Raw genomic sequence first — 23750 nt, 5'->3', positions numbered from 1 at the left:
AAAAATATGAGTCAATCAATAGAATAGATTAGGTTCACAAGACACAATAGTCAACGACTATAGTAATCTAGTGTTTGATAAGCCCAAAGACGCCATCTTCTGGGATAAGAATTCACTATTTGACAAAAATTGCTGGGAAAAATGGAAATTAGTATGGCAGAAATGAGGCATTGGCCACACCTAACACCATATAACAAGATAAGGTTGAAATGGGTTCATAATTTAGAAACAGTGATATCATAAGAAAATTAGAAGAATAAAGGACAGTTTACCTCTCAGATCTGTGGGAAAGGAAGGAATTTGTGGCCAAAGAAGAACTAGAGTACATTATGAAATGCAAAATGGATAATTTTGATTACATTAAGTTAAAAAGTATTTGTACACACAAAACCAATGCAGACAAGTTTAAAAGAGAAGCAATAAACTGGGAAAAATTTTTTATATTCAAAAGTTGTGATAAAGGCCTCATTTCTAAAATATATAGAGAATTGACTCAAACTTATAAGAATTCAAGCCATTCCCCAATTGATAAATGGTCAAAGGAAATGAATAGGCAATTTTCAGATGAAGAAATTAAAATCATTTCTAGTCATGAAAAGGTATTCTAAATCACTACTGATCAGAGAAATGCAAATTAAGACAACTGAGATACCACTACACACTGCTCAGATTGGCTAAGATGACAGGAAAAGGTAATGATGAATGTTGGAGGGGATGTAGGACAACTGGGACACTGATACATTGTTGATAGAGTTGTGAACCTATCTAATCATTCTGGAGAACAATTTGGAACTATTCCCAAAAGGCTATCAAAATGTGCATACCCTTTGAGCCAGCAGTGTCTCTACTGGGCCTGTATCACAAAGGGATCATAAAAAAGGGAAAAAGACCCACATGTGCAAAAATGTTTGCAGCATCCCTTTTATAGTGTCAAGGAATTGGAAACTGAGGGGATGCCCATCAGTTGGAGAATGGCTGAATAAGTTATGATATATGAATGTTATGGAATATTATTGTTCTATTAAGAAACAATAAGCAGGATGATTTCAGAAAGGCCTGGAGAGACTTATATGAACTGATTATATGAACATTGTACCCAGCAACAAGAAGATTATGTGATGATCAATTCTGACAGATGTGGCTCTTTTCAGCAATGAGGTGATTCAGGCCAGTTCTAATGGTCTTGTGAGGAAGAGAGCTATTTGCAACCAGAGAGAGGACTATGAGGACAGAGTGTAGATCACAACATATATTTTCTTTTTTTTTTTTTGTTGTTTGCTTGCATTTTATTTTCTTTCTCATTATTTTCTTTTTGGATCTGATCTTTTATATGCAGCATGATAATTGTGGAAATATGTATGGAAGAATTGCACATGTTAAATACATATTCGATTACTTGCCATCTAGGATATGAGGTGAGGGGAAAGGAAGGAAAAAAATCGGAAGGGTGAATGTTGAAAATTATTTATGCACAAGTTTTGAAAATAAAAGCTTTTATAATAATAATAATAATAATACTAATACTAATAATAATAATAATAATAATAATAATAATAATAATAATAATAATAATAATGATGATAAAGATTTAGCTCAAGAACCACCTTCAACATATAAGCCTTTGCTTATGTGGCATCTTTTAGTGCCCTCATTCTTAAATATGTTTTTTAAAAACTTTTTATTTTCACAATATGTGCAGTTTTCAACATTTACCCTTGCAAAACCTTGTATTACAAATTTTTCCCTCTCTTCCCCCCCCCACTCCCTCCCCTAGATAGCAAATAATCCACTATATGTTAAGCACGTATAATTCTTCTAAATGTATTTCCATAATTATCATGCTGCACAAGAAAGATCAGATCCAAAAAGAAAAAAAATGAGAAAAAACAAAATGCAAGCAAACAACAAGAACAACAAAATGAAAATATTAGTTTGATCCACACTCCATCCCCACAGTTCTCTCTCTCTAGGTGCAGATGGCTCTCTCCATCAAAAGACCATTAGAACTGGCCTGAATCACCTCATTATTGAAAAGATCCACGGTTGTCAGAACTGATCATCGCATAATCTTGTTGGTGTGTACAATGTTCTCTTAGTTCTACTCACTATACTTAGCATCAGTTCATGTAAGTTTCTCCAGGCCTCTCTGAAATCATCTTGCTTATTATTTCTTAATAGAACAATAAATATATTCCATAACATTCATATATCATAACTTCTTCAGCCATTCTCCAACTGAAGGGCATCCCCTCAGTTTCCAGTTCCTTGTCACTACAAAAAGAGCTGCTAAAAACATTTTTGCATATGTGGATTCTTTTCCCTTTTGGTGATCTCTTTTGGATACAGGCCTAGTGGAGACACTGCTGGATCAAAGGGCATGCACAGTTTGATAGCCCTTTGAGTATAGTTCCATATTCTCTCCAGAATGGTTGGATCAGTTCAAAGTCAATCTTAAAAATCTTGTATTTATTCTCTTTATGCTTATTCCACACATTCTTACATTTATACTTGTTTCCATTAGAATGAAAGCTCCTTGACAGTAGAGATTTATTTGTATTTTTAATGTTTACTAGAGCTTAGCATATAGTAGGTGCTTGAAAAATGCTTTTGAATATTGAGTAATTGAAGCAATGACCCATTTGTATTTTAACACTAGGGGAGTTTTCCTATAAGAAAAAGAACTCTTCCAAACAAAAAGGTCTGAAAATTTTGAATAGTTTTTATCCTACTTCATTCAACTGCCCTCCTGCCAAATTGTTGTGCTTATCAGAAAAAAAGTAAAGCTTTCTCCTCAAACACCAATATCATGCAATGAAATGATTTAAAAGTTCATTGGTATTAAGCAACAGGTGGCTTACTGTTCTTGTATATTTATAGGTCACTTATACATTTATATACCTTGGGATGCATTAAAAGTTGGGATGAATTTAATAGTCTTTTTCTAGCACTCCCATATTAAAGATCTAAAGTTGGTCAGCATCATAGATATATTGTGATTTTTTAAAGATTCAACTTTTAAGGTTTTGCAGAGTTTCAATTTGTGTAATAAGTTTTTATCACATATTTATTATTTTTGTAATCTAGTAGCTTGAAATGTATATTTGAAATCTGTACTATATAATTTTTTCAATAAAGATGATTGATGAAATTAGTATTATTTTTCCAATAACTTAAAAAAATAAACTTAATCAGATAAATACATATTCAGTTTAGGGGAAAATAACAACAAATGACAATTTAAAGTTAGTATGATATAGTCAGCCTCAAAAAGTCAAGAGGACTTGAGTTCAGTTTCTACTTTTGATAATACTAACTGTGTGATTATGTGACTATGTTCAGTAATTAAATTAACGTTGTAAATTGCAATTGGTAAGGAGAGGTTTCTTAAAAGGAATGATGTATTCAAATAATAACACATCAGGCCAAAAACAAACAAAAAAACAAAAAAACTTTTCTCCAATTTAAGTGAGGCAATATCTATTCTATGAGAAGGGACAACTATGGATCTGCCTATTAGCATAAAACTTTAAATTAAAGGTCTACACTTAATTTAAACTCCTTGGCTTAAAAAACCAAAACTAAAACCAAATGACATAGACATAGTAAAACTCCTTTATTTATTTTTTTGTTCCATGATTTGCTCAAGGTCATATAGCTACTAAGGGTCAAGTGTCTGAGGTCACATTTGAACTCAGGTCCTCTTTACTCCAGGGCTGGTATTCTACCACCTATTTGCCCCCAAATGTGTGAAATTCATATATATATATATATATATATATATATATATATATATATATATATATATATATATATATATATATATGTATATATATATATATCAGTCTTCATGAACTGATACACACACACACACACACACACACACACACACACACACACACACACACATTCAGTCTAGTCCTATGTCCCAACAAAGGAGACAAACCTAGACCACTATTCTGGTAACTGGGATACTAAAAATATCTTTTTAACATGATTATGGAGAATCAAATATGTGCCCTTGAAGGGAATAAGGAAACTGGAAGCATACCATCAGTCTATTTTCCTTTCATAAAAACTGGGAAAACGACTAAATATCTATTTGGTGAAGTTGTCATGTTTCTTCCCCTATTCCTCTAATGTACTTTCTCCCTAAAGACTGTCACAAACTTCATGTTTCCATTAACAAATTAATATTTAGCATTTAATTTATAATTCAAGACCTCCTAATGTAAAAGTGTGCCATCACAATAGAGATAAAACAAAATAGCATAATGGAGGAAGGTGAATATATTTTGTTTCTAGAAGAGTAACACAAAGTTAGCCTTGGATTCCTAAGAGAATAAACTCTGACCTACTGATTGACTAAGCGGCTTTGGTTTTTTTATCTTCTTTGTAGCAAAGACAGCAGTTTCTTAGTATTGAGGCAAAGGACAATTTCCTTGTACTTCTAATTAGTTTGGTTCAAGGCAGGTATTTGGTTAACGGAAATAAAATTGTGCTCAACTTGTTTGTTATATCACAATGCTTATTTCTGTGGGTAAAGATGGAAACCAAAATTAAAGGAAAAATGATAAAACTGCAAGTAAAGGAGGGAATGGACTATATCTAAAATCATTCCCTCTCACTTTTAGAATCAAATATAAAATCATCTATTTGGGGTTCAAAGCCCTTCATAACCTGGTCCCCATATCACTTTGAATACCTCCCATTCCTTCAGGTCTTTTTATACCTTTTCTGTGGACTCAATGGTCTGATGACACTGGTCTTCTGGCTGTTCTTCCCACAAGACATTCTTATTTCCCAAACTTGGAAATTTAATTGGTTGTTGCCCATGCCATCTTTATCTCCTGGCTTCCTTTAGGTTGCAGCTAAAAATTTCACCCTATTTTATAAGAAACTTTTCCTAATCTCTTACTCCTCCCTTGAACCCCGATTCCTTTCCAGTGGTGTAAGGTTGATAGAAGTGGAATAGTGCATACATTTTCAGACTTTTCCCATGTATTGATTAGTTTTGCTGATTGTTTTTCTTTTCTTACTCTTTTTCTTTCTTTCTTTTTTTAATTTAAGGTTCTGAGGGAGTCACTTTTCCTTTGAAACAGAGAAGAAAGGTCTAGGGGGGGGTATGTGGCAATCTTATTGAGCAATTAAACAATTCGAAAGGGAACTCTAGATACCATTCCTCATGAATCCCTGCTCTTAGAAAAAAGTAATACAAGTTTGAATATATATCCCAATAAATGAGTTATTATTTTATAAAGAATACAAAATGTAAGGGATAATGCTGATAAAACAGCTTAAGGTCACAGAATATTAGAATTAGAAAAGACCTTAGCGAGGCTTAGAATATAAAACTCCTATTACAATTGAAAAAAATAATGGAATAGAAAGTTAAGGAAGTCTAAAAATGGAAAATGACTTGGCAAAGGTGCCACAGCTAGTTACTGCCGACGAGGCCTAAAAATCGTGATCTCCCTCGTTAGATTCTTGGGCTCTTTTTTCACCACACACTGCCCTTCAAAAATGCAAGCTAAGTGCTTTGGGGAAAATTCCCAAGGTCAGTTTCATTACAATCTGAAATGTTAGAACAAAATTTAAATTGATTATTTAAGCTGAAATCTTAGAATAAGACATACTTTCTTTCAATTTAAGCTGACACTTAAAACTAAGCAGTTTTCATAAAACTGCTGCATCTCACAAACGAGGGAGTTGGAAGGGAAATATTTTTCTATTTTCTATTTTTTATTGCTCTTCTGAAACACAATAAAGTGTTTACATGTTTTTCCTAGGCAGGAAAGAGTCTACCATAATTATAAGCTGCTAGGAGATGTAGCCTATCCAAATGTTTCTAAATGAAACAAATATGTCTGTGCAATGAAGAAAAGGAATTTAGAGGAATTTTAGAATTAAAAGAACTCTTCTTCAAATGAGGCACAAAGACAAAAAGTGAATGGCTTTTGTTACTGTTAATGGAACCACCAAATCTCAAATCTCTACTGCATTGCTGAAAGGCTTTTGATTCCTCTTAATATGTTGTGATACAATTTACTTACCTTTCTAACCATAGGGCTTCCGTCATTGATAAGCTGAGCTAACATCATAGCCACATTGTGATCAATTGTGGTGGAGTGATCAGTCCTCTCTGTAGAGTTACCCACAAAAGTACCAAGGGCAAAAACTGCAGCACAACGAACCTGAAAAGCAGAGGGAAATCATCGAGGTTACTTTCTACTGTTCCCTAATTTCTGGATCTGAATCTCTTTCAAAATTTTCATTCAAATTTAATTCAACCCAACTCAATATATAGTCAATGAATACTCTTTTTATGTCTGATCTGCCTCCCTCCCAAAAAAAAATCTCATACAAATAGTATGATCTTTGTGCTCAAGCACTATAAAATCTTGTTATATACTCAGAAAAATTAAACAACTTAAATCATTGCAGTATAATATTAAATGGAAAAATGTATAGTACCTATAAGCACTAAGGAAGTTTGGACAGGGAATGAATAGACTGGGGCATGACTTTATGGAAAAACTCTAACTTGACTTTGAAAGATCAATAGAAATCTCAATAGATATAAAAATGAAAACAATACTTCCATTTATATGTGTGTGTGAGTGAGTGAGTGTGTGTATATAACAACACACAAATGAATGGGGAATTCAGAATGATCTTTATGTTCCCCTTTCTTTAAGAAACTTCATTAACTCCTTATTACCTTTTAGAAAAAATACAAACTCCTCCGCTTAGCATCTGAAGCCTTCACAATTTGGCTCTAGCCTACCTATTCAGGTTTCTTTCATGTCATACCTCCTCCTCAACTCTATTCTTTTAAGTTCCAGCCAAACTGGCTTAGCTGTTGTTTCCTGAGCTCAGTCTTTCATTTTCTATCTCCATTTTTTTTTGGGGGGGGGGGACACCAGCTGGGCAATTCAGAATTGGCTACCATCCTATATGCCCATGTAGTTTTAACTAGTAATCACTTCTGCTTTTACGATAGAAAACAGTCAAAAAGGTCTTCCTGTTTCCCCAATTGTAAATTAAAGATTATGTATGCATAAGGACTCAAATAGCTCCAAAGCACCTGGGATGGATAAGAAGAAAATAAGCTCCTTTTCTTCTCAAGTGATAGATATTCTGAAGTAGAGAAATAAATATTTCAGCCCTATACTCTCATTCCCTTAAGACAATTATTGCACTCCTAAGATCCCAAAGGAAAGACATGGAAGCAAAGGAATTACAGGCTGCACTTCACTCTGTTCATTTTGGTAGTTCAGATTCTGAAGAGAAATAAAATGAAGTAATGCAGACTATCTGACAATAAACAAAAAGAAACTGACTTAGTATGGAAAGAATATTCATCAAGGATATTACATTAATTCAGTCGGGAGATTTTCTCTTTATTTTTCTTTTGCCATGAAGACACATGGGACAAAAGTATGTGTGAAGTGTGTGTGTGTGTGTGTGTATACCCTATGTTCTGTATTGATAAACAGGAAGCTATAGAAATAGTTAAAGCTTTAAAACCATAGACAAAATTGAGTTTTGAGGATAACTATAAAACCTTTTAAAGAAAAATTTAGACTAGTTTATATGAGACAAATATTCCTCTAACTATAGAAGGTAATAGAGAATACCTTAATTCCCACCAACCACCATCTGTAACTACTGAAAGGGGAGCATCTTTAATACATATAAGAGATGGGATTTACTCATGCAGAAAAGGAAATTTTGGAAGCCATCCTGGGAATGGCGCTAAGTGGTACAATGGGCAGAATACAGGCTTGAACTCAGGAAGATCTGAGTTCAAATTCTGTCTCAGATACACTATAAAATGGAGATTGTACTTCCTCATCTATAAAATGGAGTACCTACTTCCCAAATTTATTGAGAGGAAGAAATGAGAGAATAATTATAAAGCATTCAGCAAGATACCTAGAAGAGGAGCTCTGTATAAATATTAGCTATTAGTTATCATTATCAACTCAATTTGGGTATAGATTTGGAAAATGACTTCAATTCCTTTGAGGTGTATAGAATATCCTTTATCCTCTAATTATTACATTGAATAAGTCTTGTGTGTGAGCTTTCAACTTCTTTCCTTTCTAATGCAGATGCTGGGCTGTCACATAATCGTTCATTTAGAGAGGCATTTGCTGCCAAATGGAGGAAGCAAAATAGGCAGAAGAAACTGATTAATTCTTCTTCCCATTTAAAAAATCCTCAAATTCACATATAGATTTCACATTCTAACTACTGCAATAAGTTGCTTTAGTTTAATTTCCTATACCAAATATCTTTCAAGTCATGTATAAATTACATAGATAGCTCTGAAGTTTATGCATAGATCCTCAAAGATCAGGCTGTATGGTATTTTGGGTTTTGGTTTTTTTATTTTTTTCTTTTGGAAATTTATGTATATATTGTAAAAACAGTTTTTAACTTTCATTTTTAAAAACTGAGTCCCAAATTTTTTCCTTTCTTTAGAAGATAAGCAATTAGAACTAGATTATACATTTTCAGTCATGCAAAATATCTTTCCATATTAACCATGTTGCAAAAGAAAAACAAACAAACAAAAACAACTTCCAAAAAAAAATAAAAAAATGTGCTCTAATCTGCATTCAGACTTCATCAATTCTTTCTCTGGAGGTGGATAGCATTTTTTGTTATCTTTTGGAACTGTCACTAATCACTAATTTTTGAGAATAGTTAAGTCATTCAGAATTGATCATCATATATCAGTATTGTTGTTATGGTACACAATGTTTTCTTGGTTCTACTCACCTTATTTTGCAATAGTTCATGTAAGTTTGAGAGTTTTCTGAAAGTGTCCTGTTCATCATTTTTTATAGTACTATAGTATTCCATCATAATCATACACCAGTACTTGTTTAGTCACTGCCCAATCTCAAGAGATTCCAATTCTTTGCTATCACAAAAAGAACTGCTATAAATATTTTTGTACAAATTGGCCACTTTCCCCTTTCTCTGATTTTTTTGGGATACAGATCTAATAATAGTATTACTGGGGTCAAAAAGTATAGATGGTTTTATAGTCCTTTGGGTATAGTTCCAAATAGTAAATTATATTTCTGATAAAAATAATTTTGGATATTTTTTCTGAAACAGCTTAGTAAAAATATACGGTTGGTAAACTGAGTGAAATATTTGAAGTATGATAAAGCTGGGGAAGGGTGATAAAGATGATCTACATGGCAGAGAGCATGTCCTATTACTAAAGTTCTAGTAGAGTATAATACAAGGTTAGATATTGTACCTTTCTTTGTAAGTGTAAAATTTTTTTTATTAAGTATGGACACACATATCAATCTTGTTTTTAGTCAAGATTTCCCATCATCTCTAAGTTTTCTCTTTCTAGATATATTGATTGCTCTTGAGTTGTTGTCACTGAATGTTTTAGTATCTTCACAAGAAACATTCATTTGGGGGGCTGATTTGTCAGGGAGGTAAAATATGGCTTTATTTGGATTTCTCCAAGGTCATGTCAGCTTTGCTGATTTAAACAAATGACACTGAAAAATTTTCACTGAAACATTTGGTAAATCCTGATGAACAGACACCACATTTTCAAGGGCTTGAGCCAATTTTGTTCTATTGTAATATAAATGGGATTTATAAGTCAAAACTATGAAAGCTTAAACAGTAAAGATGCAGAAATCTTATCTAGAAAGGACAGATTTTTATTTTTTCTCTTAACCAAAAATCCAGATAGCTCTACAATTCCAAATGTAACCAAGAAAAATACTTGTAACTTTTTTTTTTTTAATTTTAATTAGAGAGGGATCTGGAAAGTTGAATGGGTAATACTAGCTCTTAGTAAACTGGATGAAACATTTTATGTTATATTTGTAAAGATAAGTAAGGGACCATTCTTATTTATTTCCTTTCTAGAGGAAAGTAATTGTATGACCTTTGGTATGTTACCTTAGTTTTTTTCATATATACTATGGAGATAATTATTCTTCCTCCTTCAAGAAACATAAATTAGATATTTTTAAAAGAACATTGAGAGCTTGGGGTAAAATCTAAATCACAGTTACAATCTTATGTTACCAGTACACAAATGAATAACAAATTTCTGGGCTATGCTCAAGAAATCACAAGAATTCAGGAGATAGCTATGTGACCAAAAATTTTATTATGAGAATGTTTGCTACCTCAAACATGCTAAATTAGCCTTGTAATTTCCTAAATATCACTATCGATCTATGACTTTTTGTCTAAAATTGAGCTGAACGTCTCTCTTCTTAACTTAAGTTCTTCTCTTCCCAAGTGACCCCATATAAGAACTTCCCAACTTTTTGTTGTTGTTCTCCTGAATTTCAATACTAATGTGGTGAAAACTATGGAACTCATTTCAGAAAAAAATAAAAATACATAGGATCATAGGATATCATAGAATACACATGAAAGAAGTTATATACAAATAACTGTCAAATTATAAAAACATTTTAATTTAAAAAAATTCACAGGTTAAAAGTCTAAGCTTTACTACTCATTACTTCCAGATAAATCTTCTTAAAATTAAAGCAGATATTATAATTTCATATCCATTGTTTAGAAATCCCAAGGTTTCTATTTTCTATAGGATAAAGGTAATACTCTTTGTCTTGGCATTATTAAGACTTAATAAAAGTCTCAACCTAGAACCCAATATAGAACTCTACATGTCATTACCCCTTCACAACATACTCCATTGTCTCTTCCTCTACTCCTCATCAAGGAGGGAAGGAAGGAAGAAGGGAAAAAGGGAGAGAAAAGAGAAACCTATTTGTCTGGAGCAACTCATGAATTTATCTGGCAGGCTGTGACATCCTGGGTCTTTTTAGAGACAGTGACAGTATGACCCTCATATAACTTGCTGAGGAAAACCACTTCTCTATTGTTTGGCTTCCCTTGCGGCCCCAGGCCATGGTAGCAGAGAAACAACTTAATCACTGAACTAGTGTCAGTTCCTTTTTAATATACAACAACCCTTCATAGGATGCTGAGAAAATGTAAGGATTTTTTTTTTTAAAGAAAAATATATCACCTATGTTCAAAACAGTTTCAAAGCATGTGTTTAAACTTCTCCTTCCCCATTTCTTAAGCTATAGAGAATAGTACAGTACAAAACAGTCACCAATTATAAAGTTTTCCTCTCTCAGGCTGCAGATGACAACAGAAGACAGAAAGCCAAGATGGCTCTTGGAAGCAGGTGATGCTGATTTCCTCAAATCTGATCCCAGCAGCTGCAGAACCAATCTGGCTTCACTCAACTCTCTCAGCCAACTCAACCTTTTTGTAGCCAATAAGATCTCAGCAAAATGTCTCCGTTCCATGGCTCCCGGCAAAACAGATGCTTAGTTTGCCTGTCAGCTCAACTCCTATAGCTGTATTTTGTTTTCTAAACAAATTCTCCCTTTATCTTCTGTGTCTTCTATTCCCAACTCTATCTTCTTCTTTTATATAATTGACTACTATATTCCTCAACAGCAGGGGTTCTTAGCTTACTTTTTTTTTTTTTTTTTTGACTGTGTCTAGTATTTTTGGCAATGTCTAGTGAAACTACAATGTCTAGTTTCACTAGAGACTACAAAAACTTTCTCAAAATAATGATTTTAAAAGCATAAAATAAAATATGGAAATGATTTATATTACATATAAATATAAGATACACATTTTTAAAAAGGAAAAAAAAAAGGGAATCCTTGCAGTATCAATTGTAGTAGCTCACGTCAAGGTTTCTTCATTCATAAATAGTAACTCATTTCTAACATGTGAAACTCCAAAAAATTATTTTCTTTGACATGTGCTCATCAATTGGCCTTCTATAACCCTCCTAGATTTTCCAACATTTCTCAACCTTCCCCTGATCATAAGTTTCTGTCTTCTGAGGAAAGAAAAGGCCAGGTAACTTCTGGCCCATAGTGACTCTCCCTGGGTATTCAAGAATTCTACCTCTTGCTGTGTTCACTTGATCTCTAGCCTCAGATAAGAAAAGAATCCAGTCTCTTCAAGCTCCTCATGCTCTTCTCTAAGGGAAACTAGTCAAGGACCAGGCTGACTTCCTGACTTCCAACAACTCGACCTCTTCAAGAGTCTTTCACTTCTTGCTGCCAAATTGATCTCCTGCCTGTGATGTGGGAAGGCTCCTGTGTTGAGAGAATCTCTCCTTTGACCTTGGGCCTTCCACAATACTGCAGTCTCCTGCCTACTTCTGAAGGTTCTAAAGAAAGAGTAGTAACAAAACTGGGCCTCTCATCTGATCATAGGACTATGCCTTCCATCTTGTGCTGAGCTTTTCTCCTGACTAATCTCCAGCCTCATCTGTGAAAAGGAAAGATGTCTTCTACTCAATGATTGAATTTAGGTGGAGAAAATCCCGCAACTCTTCTGACTGGCTCTACTACAAATATCTGCTACATAACCTCAACTGAGCCTTCTCTGTCGCGAGGCAGTCTATTTACTTCTCCTTTATCAAATCACTCTCTTACTCTCACAATGGTTCTACCAAAACTTTTCAGCCCTTCTCAAATCTCCCAGGGCTCTCTCTCCCCAACTGTCACAGCAGAGAACTTTCCTCTTATTTTACAGGAAAAACAGAGGCCATTTGCTGTGAACTCCCTCTTTTCTCCTCTTCCTCATCTCCCATGGGATACTTTCTGTCACTGTCTCTTCCTTGAATTTTGTTTCAGATGAAGAGTGGGCTTTACTCCTTACTAAGGTCCCCTCTATCAGTTTAACTATTAATTATTGTCAATCTCTCTCTGTTTACTGGCTCCTTCCCTACCACCAAGAAACATGTCTATTTCTTCCCCATCCTCATAAGATCCTCCCTTGATTTTTCCATCCCTGCCAATCATTATCCCATAGCTCTTCTGCCCTTTGTGGACAAAGTCTTTCAAAAAGGCCATCGACAATAGATCCCTCCAAGTTCTCTGCTCTCAATATGCTCTGCTTCTTTTTTTTTTTTTATGTCATACATTTTTTAAAAATAGTTTTTATTTACCAGATATATGCATGGGTAATTTTACAACATTGACAATTGCCAAACCTTTTGTTCTAATTTTTCCCCTCCTTTCCCCCCCTCCCCCTAGATGGCAGGTTGACCAATACATGTTAAATATGTTAAAGTACAAATTAAATACAATATATGTATACATGTCCAAACAATTGTTTTGCTGTATAAAAAGAATTGAACTTTGAAATAGTGTATAATTAGCCTGTGAAGGAAATCCAAAATGCAGGCAGACAAAATTAGAGGGATTGGGAATTCTACGTAGTGGTTCATAGTCATTTCCCAGAGTTCTTTTGCTGGGTGTAGCTGGTTCAGTTCATTAGTGCTTTCTTGGAACTGATTTGGTTCATCTCATTGTTGAAGAGGGCCATGTCCATCAGAATTGATCATCATATAGTACTGTTGTTGAAGTATATAATGATCTCCTGGTCCTACTCATTTCACTCAGCATCAGTTCATGTAAGTCTCTCCAAACCTCTCTGAAATCATCCTGTTGGTCATTTCTTACAGAACAATAATATTCCATAATATTCATATACCACAATTTATTCAGCCAATCTCCAATTGATGGGCATCTACTCAGTTTCCAGTTTCTGGTCACCACAAAGAGGACTGTCACAAACAATCTTGCACATACAGGTCCCTTTCCCTTCTTTAAGATCTCTTTGGGATATGCTCTGCTTCTTAATATGCCTTGCAATCCAGTTTTCCACATCATTTTATCAACACCACTCTCTCCAAAGTTACCAATTACCCCTTTTTAAAATAGCTTTCTATTTTTCTAAATATATGCAAAGATAGTTATCAATGTTCACTTCTGCAAAACCTTGTATTCCATATTCTCACTCTCTTCCCTTCTCTCGCCTTCCTTTAGACAGGAAGCAATCTGATACAGATTAAACATATGCAATTCTTCTAAACATATTTCCATATTACCCATAACCTCCTAATTGCCAAATCCTGTGGCTTGTTTTCCCTTCTCATTCTTCTTTACTTCTTTGGAGCCTTTGACAAAGTTGATCACACTGTCCTCCTTGATACATTCTGCTCTCCATGCATTCAGATTGGATGTCTGGCAGACATTAAATTAAATATATTCCAAACTGAACTCATTATTTTTCCTCCTGGATCCCCCTCTCCTTCCTACCTAACACCATTCTCCCAGTCCTTTAGGTCTCAACCTAGAAATCATCCTTAAGGCCTCATTATCTCTCATTCCCCCACTTCCCAAATTCTATCTGGTGCAAAGCCTGTCAGTATCATCCTTGCAATACCTCTCCAATACACCACCCTTATCTCCTGACTCTGCCAATATTCTAATACAGTACTTTATAACCTTATGTCTAGACAACTGTGATAGTCTGCAGATGTGTATCATGTCTCTGTTTATTCCTAAAGTACAGGTCCAACTATGTCACCTCCTCTACTCAATAAATTCTAATAGCCCCTTATTGCTCTGAGCATCAAAACCAAAATGTTCAGTTTAGCATTTTAAGTTCTTCATAACCTATCATTCTCTTTGACTCCCAGCTTTCTAGGCTTCTTATACCTTTTTTTCTACCACGTAGTCTTTGAGCAAGTGATACTGGTCTCCTGGTTGTTCCATGAACAAGACATTTTTTGGCTCTGGACATTTTCTCAGGCTGTCCTCCAAGCCTAGAATGCTTCTCCCTTGTCATCTTTGTCTGCTGACTTCTTACAAATCCATATAATGAATTTCTCTACAGAAAGCCTCTTAATCCTACTGTCCTTTTTCTAATTATTTCATATTTATCACATGATATATATGTACAGTTTGATTATACACATTTATTTTATATAATTTATTACATAGGTATATAACTTGTTTACAAATATTTGTATGATCATATCAGATTACCTTAAGTTTGGGGAGAGGGAAGGTAAGGAAAGGAGGGAGAAAAATTTGGAAAAGGTTTACAAAAATGAATGTTGAAAACTATATATGTATTTAGAAAAATAATATACTATTTAGAAAAAGAAAATATTTGCATGACTCTTGTCTCTTTATTTAGAATGAACTCCTTAAGGAAAGTGACTGTCTTTCTGCGTCTTTTATATACATAATACACAGGACTCTGTGCATAGCAGGCACTTAAATAATCACTAACGATCCAAAGGGCTAGTTGATTTGTAATTTATCAAGTACATTCTCCAAAACTCTGAAAAGTCATATATAAGTAAACCAATAGGCAACAATATATTGTACCTATTATTTATGTAGTCAGTTTCTGGCCTGAAATAGGTCTCACCATTACATTTAGCTGAGAGTAAAAGCAAATTTTCTCTCAGTTCCTCAGTCTGTGTCATTATATAATATTTTAATATAAGGGGCTGAGTTTTTTCTCAGTTGATTTTCCCAGAATTCATTATGCAAATATGCTTTTTTTCATTCTTTTTCAAAAATTTAAATATCCAAATAAAAAGGGAAAATACCCAATGCTCTACCTACAAGTAAACATTTGCATATAATTGCAAATTTAAAATTCAATATAGTAGATATACAAACAAAACCCAAATACACATAAAGTCAAAATATAACCAGATCCAGCAATGTGATTACTGGGTCTGTATCCCAAAGAGATCATAAAAGAGGGGGAAAAGAACCACAAATATAAAAATGTTGTAGCAGTTCTTTTTTTGTGGTAGCAAGGAATTGGAAATTGAGGGCATTTCCATCAATTGGGGAATGATTGAATAAGTTATGTTACATGAATGTAATGGATTATTATTCTATAAGAAATGATGAGCAGTTTGATTTCAGAAAAGCCTGGAAAGACTTACATAAAATGATGCTGAATGAAGTGAGCTTATAACTAGGAGAACACTTTTTCAGTAAAACTATCTGATGATTAACTATGATAGACTTAGCTCTTCTCAACAATACTGTAATCCAAGACAATTCCAATTGACTTGGGATGGAAAATGCTGTTTGCAGCATGAAACATTATTTCCACCATTTTAAAAAAAATTGTCTTTTTTCTTATGTTTTTTCCTTTTTTTATTTTTTCTTTTCACAAAATGCCTAATATGGAAATGTGTTTTAAATGATTGTATATCTATAACATAAATCAGATTGCTTGCTGTCTTGGGGAGGAAGGAGTTAAAGGAGAAAGGGAGGGAAAAATATTGAACTCAAAAATCTTAAAAAAAATAAATATTGAAAATTTTTATATATAATTGGCACAGTGAATCAATACAAAATAAAATTTTCTCATTCAGGACACTGAACATATAAAGATATATAAAAACATCTCATATAAGCCACAGAAATTATGCTTATTCTGAAATATATAAGAAATAATCTTATTCATGAACATCAAAATATGTAATATTCTCTCTAAAGTGTAATGTTCTCTGTTGAGGTTTTCTTGGGATCTCTGGAGGCAGCCTTTGTTTCAGTTCAGTAATTACAAGTACAGCCAGAGATTAAAGTCCAAATCCTTTATTGTCTCTTTCCAAGTCTTGTCTCTTTTCCTGGGGCCCAGTTAGTTTTCTTAGAGGTCTATTTCTCTCCTTGGTTCCTTTTAAGCTCCTGCTGCCAGTGCTTTGTCTTTTCTGCTTTGGCCAGCTTCTTGAGGTCCTCCTGAATGTGTCTTGGTTTCTGTGGGGGAGACAGGAGGACTGCCACCACTTCTCTGGTCTTCCCTAGTTCTTCTGGTTGAGTTTGTCCAAGCTTATATCTTCTTTCTCATCATAGGTGTGAATCTTGTGGAACTATAGTAAGTACTAAGTACATATATTGATCTAGAGAACTGTTAAGCACTATGCTAAACAATCATTGTCTCTATCAATTCCACTGACTTAGCACCTTTTTTCAAGTTCTGACCCATAACAAAAATATATTGCACATAAAGAATAAAATGTAGAACTCAAATGTAGTTATCTAAATGTATACTATAGATCTATGAAGAAGATTACAAAAAACACACATCAGCATTTTATAAACAGTATTTTAAAAAAAACCAATTTGTATAACATTGAGTTCTATTAAAAATTTAAAATAATTGTTTATATTACGTATATACCACTACATAATCTTATTCTATGAATAATCATATCTCCTGCTTTACCTGGTATATTGTATGCAAGCCTAATGACTATTCATTAATTTAATGCTTTTAACATTTGAAACCTATATTTCTAAATTCTAGATCACTGATTATTAATTACTGTAAAAATGTGTTTTTAAATAGCTCACCTAATAGTCTCTAGAAGGTGCACTATGTTTCCTGCCTAAAGCTTTAGTAGAGGGAAAAATCTGAAATAAATTTAATTCTCTCATCATTTGAATTGGCAATCCCCTGTGAAAATGACAAATGTGATGCAACTATCATATGTATGGCATGATGTAAAGGGAAAGGAGCAAAAGAGATGGGGAACAATAAATATGCTAGTCTTACTGTTATCTAAATTAGAATACTCTTCACTTCAAGGAATATTTTGGAGTTTTTTTAAAACTACATTTTTATTAGTTTTATATGTTGACTTTTAGAACAAGCTGAGTATCTATAATCTTGAGGTATTCCTTCAATATATCAGATCCTATGTTGTAGCTAAAGAATTTCTAGCCTTTTACACCCATCATTTTGTAATCTTTTCTTTAACTGAGATCTCATTCGAGCATTTCTACTTATTTATTGTTTAATCTAATATTTTCTGAACAACAACTCAATCTGTCACTATGAGAACAAACCTGGACCATATATAGAAACCCATTACTTGATACAGGTTCAAAGGGCATCTTTAGATAAGACATTAAAAATCACCTTATTTTTAATAAGGTGATTTTTAATATCTTTGGGTCATGAAAATCTTTCTTCTGAATTGCATTTTTATTTCCTGAAATCAACACTTTGTAATTCAATTTTTCAGAAAAAGTTCTGAGACCAATAAAGTATACTTTCAGAACTTAGAATGTATTACACTTGGGTACACCATCTCCAGCCTAAATGTAAATGCTTCCTCACGTTTCATTGCTCCTCCAGATATCAGTCTTTGTGGCTGACTATCCATAAAACCCCTCAAAGCCAGTTTTTTCTCTTTGGGCATATCACAGTGAAGGAAATTTGGTTATGCTTGTTAAGTTGTTCCACTAACACCAAATTGCCTTTCTAGTATTTGTAAGTTTTCTGATCAGGAGGCTATGAGGTATGTGGTTTTTATCCTGAGCACAATTCTAAAAGCTAAGCTTTAAAGATATTCTAATGATTAACTTAGTTTTTTTCTACTTTAGATATCTGCCAATATTGTAAAGCTTGAGTTATATTTCTAACCCAAATATCCCAAGTTTCTCCTCCTGAAAGGGTTAAGGATCCTTCTCACAGAAAAGTCATAATCTAAATCTATGATCCCACAGCAATGTATTATTGAATGGTAAATTGGGAAAATTGAATGTGCTTATAATTTTTTGTGCTATTTCAAAGAGATTTTCCTTTAAAGTTAACTCAAGGGGTGTGAACCACAATATAGCATTTCCATTCCTTCTGTTTTTGTCCACTTGCATTTTTGATTTCCTTCTCAGGTCATTTTTACCTTATTTCTAAGTCTGATTTTACTTCTGCAGCAAAATAACTGTGTGGACATGTATACATATATTGTGTTTAACATATATTTTAACATATTTAACATGTATTGGTCTACCTGCCATCTGGGAGAGGGGGTGGGGGGAAGGAGGGGAAAAGTTGGAACAAAAAGTTTGGCAGTTGTCAATGCTGTAAAATTACCCATGCATATGTTTTGTCAATAAATATCTATAATAATTAAAAAAAAAAAAAAGGAAGTTAGCTCAAGGGGAAAGGAATAAGACAATAGGGAGGGTGGAACCATGATGGCAAGTGAAGCCAGGAAGCTGCTTGACTTCTCCCAGGTTCCCTTGAAACTGAGCCTTGCAACAGAGATTGACAAAGTGAAACCTCTCTCCAACTCAAGATAGGTTGGGAAAACTTCAAGAAAACTCAGTCTCAGGCTTATATCCCAAAGAGATATTAAAGAAGGGAAAGGGACCTGCATGTGCAAGAATGTTTGTGGCAGCCCTCTTTGTAGTGGCCAGAAACTGGAAACGGAGTGGATGCCCATCAATTGGAGAATGACTGAATGAGTTGTGGTATATAAATATTATGGAATATTATTGTTCTGTAAGAAATGACCAGCAGGATGATTTCAGAAAGGCTTGGAGAGACTTACATGAACTGATGCTGAGTGAAATGAGCAGGACCAGGAGATCGTTATATTTCAACAACAATACTGTATAATGATGAATTCTGATGGACTCTCTCCAATAATGAGATGAACCAAATCAGTTCCAATTGATCAGTGATGAACAGAACCAGCTACACCCAGTGAAAGAACATTGGGACCTGAGTGTGGACCACAACATAGCATTTCTACTCTTTCTGTTATTGTTTGATTGTATTTTTGTTTTTCTTCCCAGGTTATTTTTACCTTCTTTCTAAATCCAATTTTTCTTGTGTAGCAAGACAATTGTATAAATATGCACACATATAATGTATCTAAGATATACTATAACACATTTAACATGTATGGGGAGGGGGTGGAGGGAAGGAAGGGAAAAGTTGGAACAGAAGTTTTTGCAAGGGTCAATGTTGAAAAATTACCCCATGTGTATGTTTTGTCAATAAAAAGCTATTAAAAAAAAAAAAAAAAAGAAAGCTCAGTCTCACTGAGGTAAAAAAGGGTGTTCAGCCCACCTCAGACAGACTCTGGGTAAGCCAGTGAGAGTGTCTTCATCACAGCAACTGAGACCCTCGGTCCTGGCTCAATAGAGGAGCACAGCACGGGGGCAGCTTCCAGTCCCAGCTCAGAAAGCAAACTCTGGGAAACCAAGCTGTTACCTGCATAGAGCAGGCAAAGCTACCTTCTGTAAACACAAGAGGGCGCTGTGCTCAAAGCAAAGGCTCAGAGATGCATAGGAAGCTTGAGACGATGCCCCTATACCCCAGGAGCAGATTCAACATCAGTTAAAAAAAAAAAAAAAAAAAGAGGAAATGCTAAAAGAAAAGGAAAAAAAAGATGAGCAAGAAACAGAACAGACCATGGAAAGCTAGTAGGGTGATAAGGCAGATCAAAACACCAACTCAGAGGAAAAAAGGTCTGCAAAGGAAATCTTAAATAGTGATATGAATTGTTCTCAGATCCAGAGAAGCTTCTTGGCAATGCCCATGAAAGGCTTTAAAAGGCAAGTTAAGGGGAGGTGGAGGTGGAGCCAAGATTGCAGAGAGGACACATGCTTCATTCTGCACTCCTTTCTACCCTCACTTACTAATTACCTAATTTAGCCTCAGAAATAGTGCCTGACTGATAGCATCCACAAATATTGGGAGTACAATAAATTACCAGCAGAAGATAACTTGGAAGATTGCCAGAAAAGAACTGTCTTAATGGGGTGGAAGGGGAGGGAGGAGACCCTGGCAGGCAGAACACTGAGGCTAGCTCATGCTGAGTGGACATGGGGCAGGGTGTGGTCTCCGTGGTTGGAGAATTTACAGGAAGAACTCTAACACAGGTCGTTTGCTCTGCTTTAGTTGAAAAGCAGTAAATCCACAGAGAAGTTACACAAATGCCAAAAGTAGAGTGTAGTCCAAAATGCTAGTGTTTGACAGGACCTGGACACATCTACCCAGCATGGGGAACGACTTAGCACAGACCACAACTCAGCTGCACAGCTGCATTCCAAAGCCCAGCCCAGGGCAATGACACTTCCGCAGCAGCGTGACCTCTTCGCAGCCTTGGCAGGACAGCCACTGTCCCTCATTGTCTGTTCTTTTTCTATAGAAGAAGTTGACAACCTCCTTGCCCTGAAAGCAGACCCTAAGGGCTTAAAAAAATGAGTAAAAAAGCCAAGCCAGCTCTAACTATAGATAGGTTCTATACAGAAAGAGAACAGATTTCCAACTCTGAGGAGACTAATACTAGACAATCTCCAAACAAAACCACAAAGGGGGATATAACCTGGTCCCCATCATACAAAGCTCTCCTACAAGAAATTAGAAAAGATCTTAAAAGAGAGCTAGAAGAAAAATGGGAAAAGGAAAGAGAAGCTTTACAAGAGAGTATAGCAAAGGCATATGATTCATTAAAAGAAAGATTTGAAAAAGAAAACAACTCCCTGAAACATGAAATGGAAAAGGTAAAGAACTCCCAGGAAAGTAGGATTTGTGAATTGGAAAAGGAAAATAACTCATTAAAAAAAAATTTAGTGAAATGGAAAAAAATTCCATAGAGCAAAACAACTCAATTGCACATATGCAAAAAAAAAGTAAAAAAAGTTAATGAAGAAAATAACTCATTAAAAATCAAAACTGAACAAATAGAAATGAATGATTCATTGAGACACCAAGAATCACTCAAGCAAAACCAAAAAAAAAAAAAAAAAGAAAAATAGTTAAGAAAAATGTTAAATATCTACTTGGAAAAACAACAGACCTGGAAAATAGATCTAGGAGAGATAATCTTTTTTCCCCCCATATGATAGTTTTTAAATTAATTTTATAATTATAACTTTTTTTGACAGGACATATGCATAGGTAATTTTTCACAACATTATCCCTTGCACTCCCTTCTGTTCCGAATTTTCCCCTCCTTCCCTGCACCCCCTCCCCTAGAAGGCAGGCATTCCCATAAATATTAAATATGTTATAGTACATAGGAGAGATAATCTGAGGATTATTGGAGTTGCTGAAAATTATGATGAAAAAAAGAGCCTAGATACTATTTTACAGGAAATCATCAAAGAGAACTGTCTAGATGTAATAGAATCAGAAGGTAAAATAGGCATTGAAAGAATTAATTGAACACCTTCTGAAAGAGACCCCAAAATAAAAACTCCAAGGAATATTGTGGCTAAATTTCAGAACTATCAGACTAAAGAAAAAATATTACAAGCAGCGAGAAAAACAATTCAAATACCAAGGAGCCACAATAAGGATCACTCAGGATCTAGCACCTTCCACTTTAAAAGATCAAAGGGCCTGGAATGTGATATTCCATAAGGCAAAAGAAAGTGGAATGCAGCGAAAAATAAACTACCCAGTTAAGCTGAGCATTTTCTTCCAGGGAAGAAGTTGGACAGTCAATGAAACAGGTGAATTCCATTTATTCCTAATGAAAAAACCAGAGTAAAAAAAAAAATTGACCTCCAAATATAGGACTCAAGAGAAGCATAAAATTTAAAAAGAACTCTTGAGAATTGTATTTCTATTTCAGGCATACATAAAGAGCACGTGTATAATTTGATTTTACTGTTATAATATATATATATAAAGGAAGTAGAAGTGGAAAGGGGATTGTATCAGAAAAAAGGAAAAGGGGATATAAAAAGAGGGAAATTACATCTGACCAAGAGGCAGAGGAAACCTATTATATCTGAGGGAATTAAGAAAGGGGGAGAAATATTGTGTGAATCTTACTCTCATCAGAATTGGTTATATTTGATTTACAGAGAAACTTCTCTCACCACATTAAAAAATGGGAGAAGAAAAGGGAAAAGGAAAAAGTTTAGGCTAAATAGAAAGGAATACAGGAAAAAATAAGGGAAAGGTATTAAAAAGGGGTAGGGACTCAAAAGGGGTGGGAGGGATTCTAAAGAGAGAGAGCTCTGTGAGGCAAATGGTGTCCATAAGTTTAATACTGGGGAGGGGGGTAAGAGGGAAAGAAAAAAAAAAGCATAATCTGGGGATAACAAGATAGCAGGAAATACAACATTAGTATGTTTAACCATAAAGGTGAAATGGGATGAACTCTCCCATAAAATGGAGATAACAGACTGGATCAAAAGCCAGAAGTCTCCAATATGCTGTTTACAGGAAACACATTTAAAGCAGGGTGATACATACAGAGTAAAGGTAAAAGGCTGGAGCAGAATCTATTATGCTTCAGTTCACCTAAAAAAAAGCAGGGGTAGCTATCCTCAGGGGTAGTAATCCTACTAGGGGTAGTAATCTCAGATGAAGCAAAAGCAAAAATTGATCTAATTAAAAGAGATAAGGAAGGAAACTATATCTTGCTAAAGGGTAGCAAAGACAATGAAGCAATATCAATACCAAACATATATGCACTAAGTGGTATAGCATCTCAATTCCTAAAGGGAAAGTTAAAAGAGTTGCAAGAAGAAATAGAAATATAGAATACATAGAATATAAAAACTATAATAGTGCACTCTCAGAATCAGATAAATCAAACCACAAAACAAATAAGAAAGAAGTTAAAGAGGTAAATAGAATATTAGAAAACTTAGCAATAATAGATTTTTAGAGAAAACTGAATGGAGACAGAAAGGAGTATACTTTCTTCTCAGCAATTCATGGAACCTATACAAAAATTAACCACATATTAGGACATAAAGACCTCAAAATTAAATGCAGAAAGGCAGAAATAGTAAATGTATTCTTTTCAAATCAGGATGCAATAAAAATTACATTCAACAAAAAGCTAGTGGTAAATAGAACAAAAAGTAATTGGAAACTAAATAATCTGATCTTAAAGAATGATTGAGTGAAACAGCAAATCATAGACATAATTAATAATTTTACCCAAGAAAATGACAACAATGAGATGGCATGCCAAAATTTGTGGGATGCAGCCAAAGCGGTAATAATAGGAATTTTTATATCTCTAGAGGCTTACTTAAATAAAATAGAGAAAGAGAAGATCAATGAATTGGGCTTGAAACTTAAAAAGCTAGAAAAAG

The 23750-nt window shown here is 34.3% G+C and overlaps 1 protein-coding gene across 5 annotated transcripts in view; it reads right to left on the bottom strand.

Annotated features, from left to right (window-relative positions):
- Window positions 1–23750, bottom strand: part of RPTOR (regulatory associated protein of MTOR complex 1) — a 500255-nt gene that overhangs the window by 143432 nt on the left and 333073 nt on the right. For all 5 annotated transcript variants that reach the window (XM_074260362.1, XM_074260363.1, XM_074260364.1 and 2 more), the window contains one exon: window positions 6051–6191. In XM_074260362.1, the coding sequence (XP_074116463.1) occupies window positions 6051–6191 (141 nt within the window). The remainder of the gene's footprint in view (window positions 1–6050; window positions 6192–23750) is intronic.

The sequence above is a fragment of the Sminthopsis crassicaudata genome, chromosome 4, assembly GCF_048593235.1.
Source record: "Sminthopsis crassicaudata isolate SCR6 chromosome 4, ASM4859323v1, whole genome shotgun sequence".
NCBI lineage: Eukaryota > Metazoa > Chordata > Mammalia > Dasyuromorphia > Dasyuridae > Sminthopsis > Sminthopsis crassicaudata.
The sequence above is the reverse complement of the archived record's forward strand: the minus strand, read 5'-3'. Positions and strand labels throughout refer to the sequence as shown.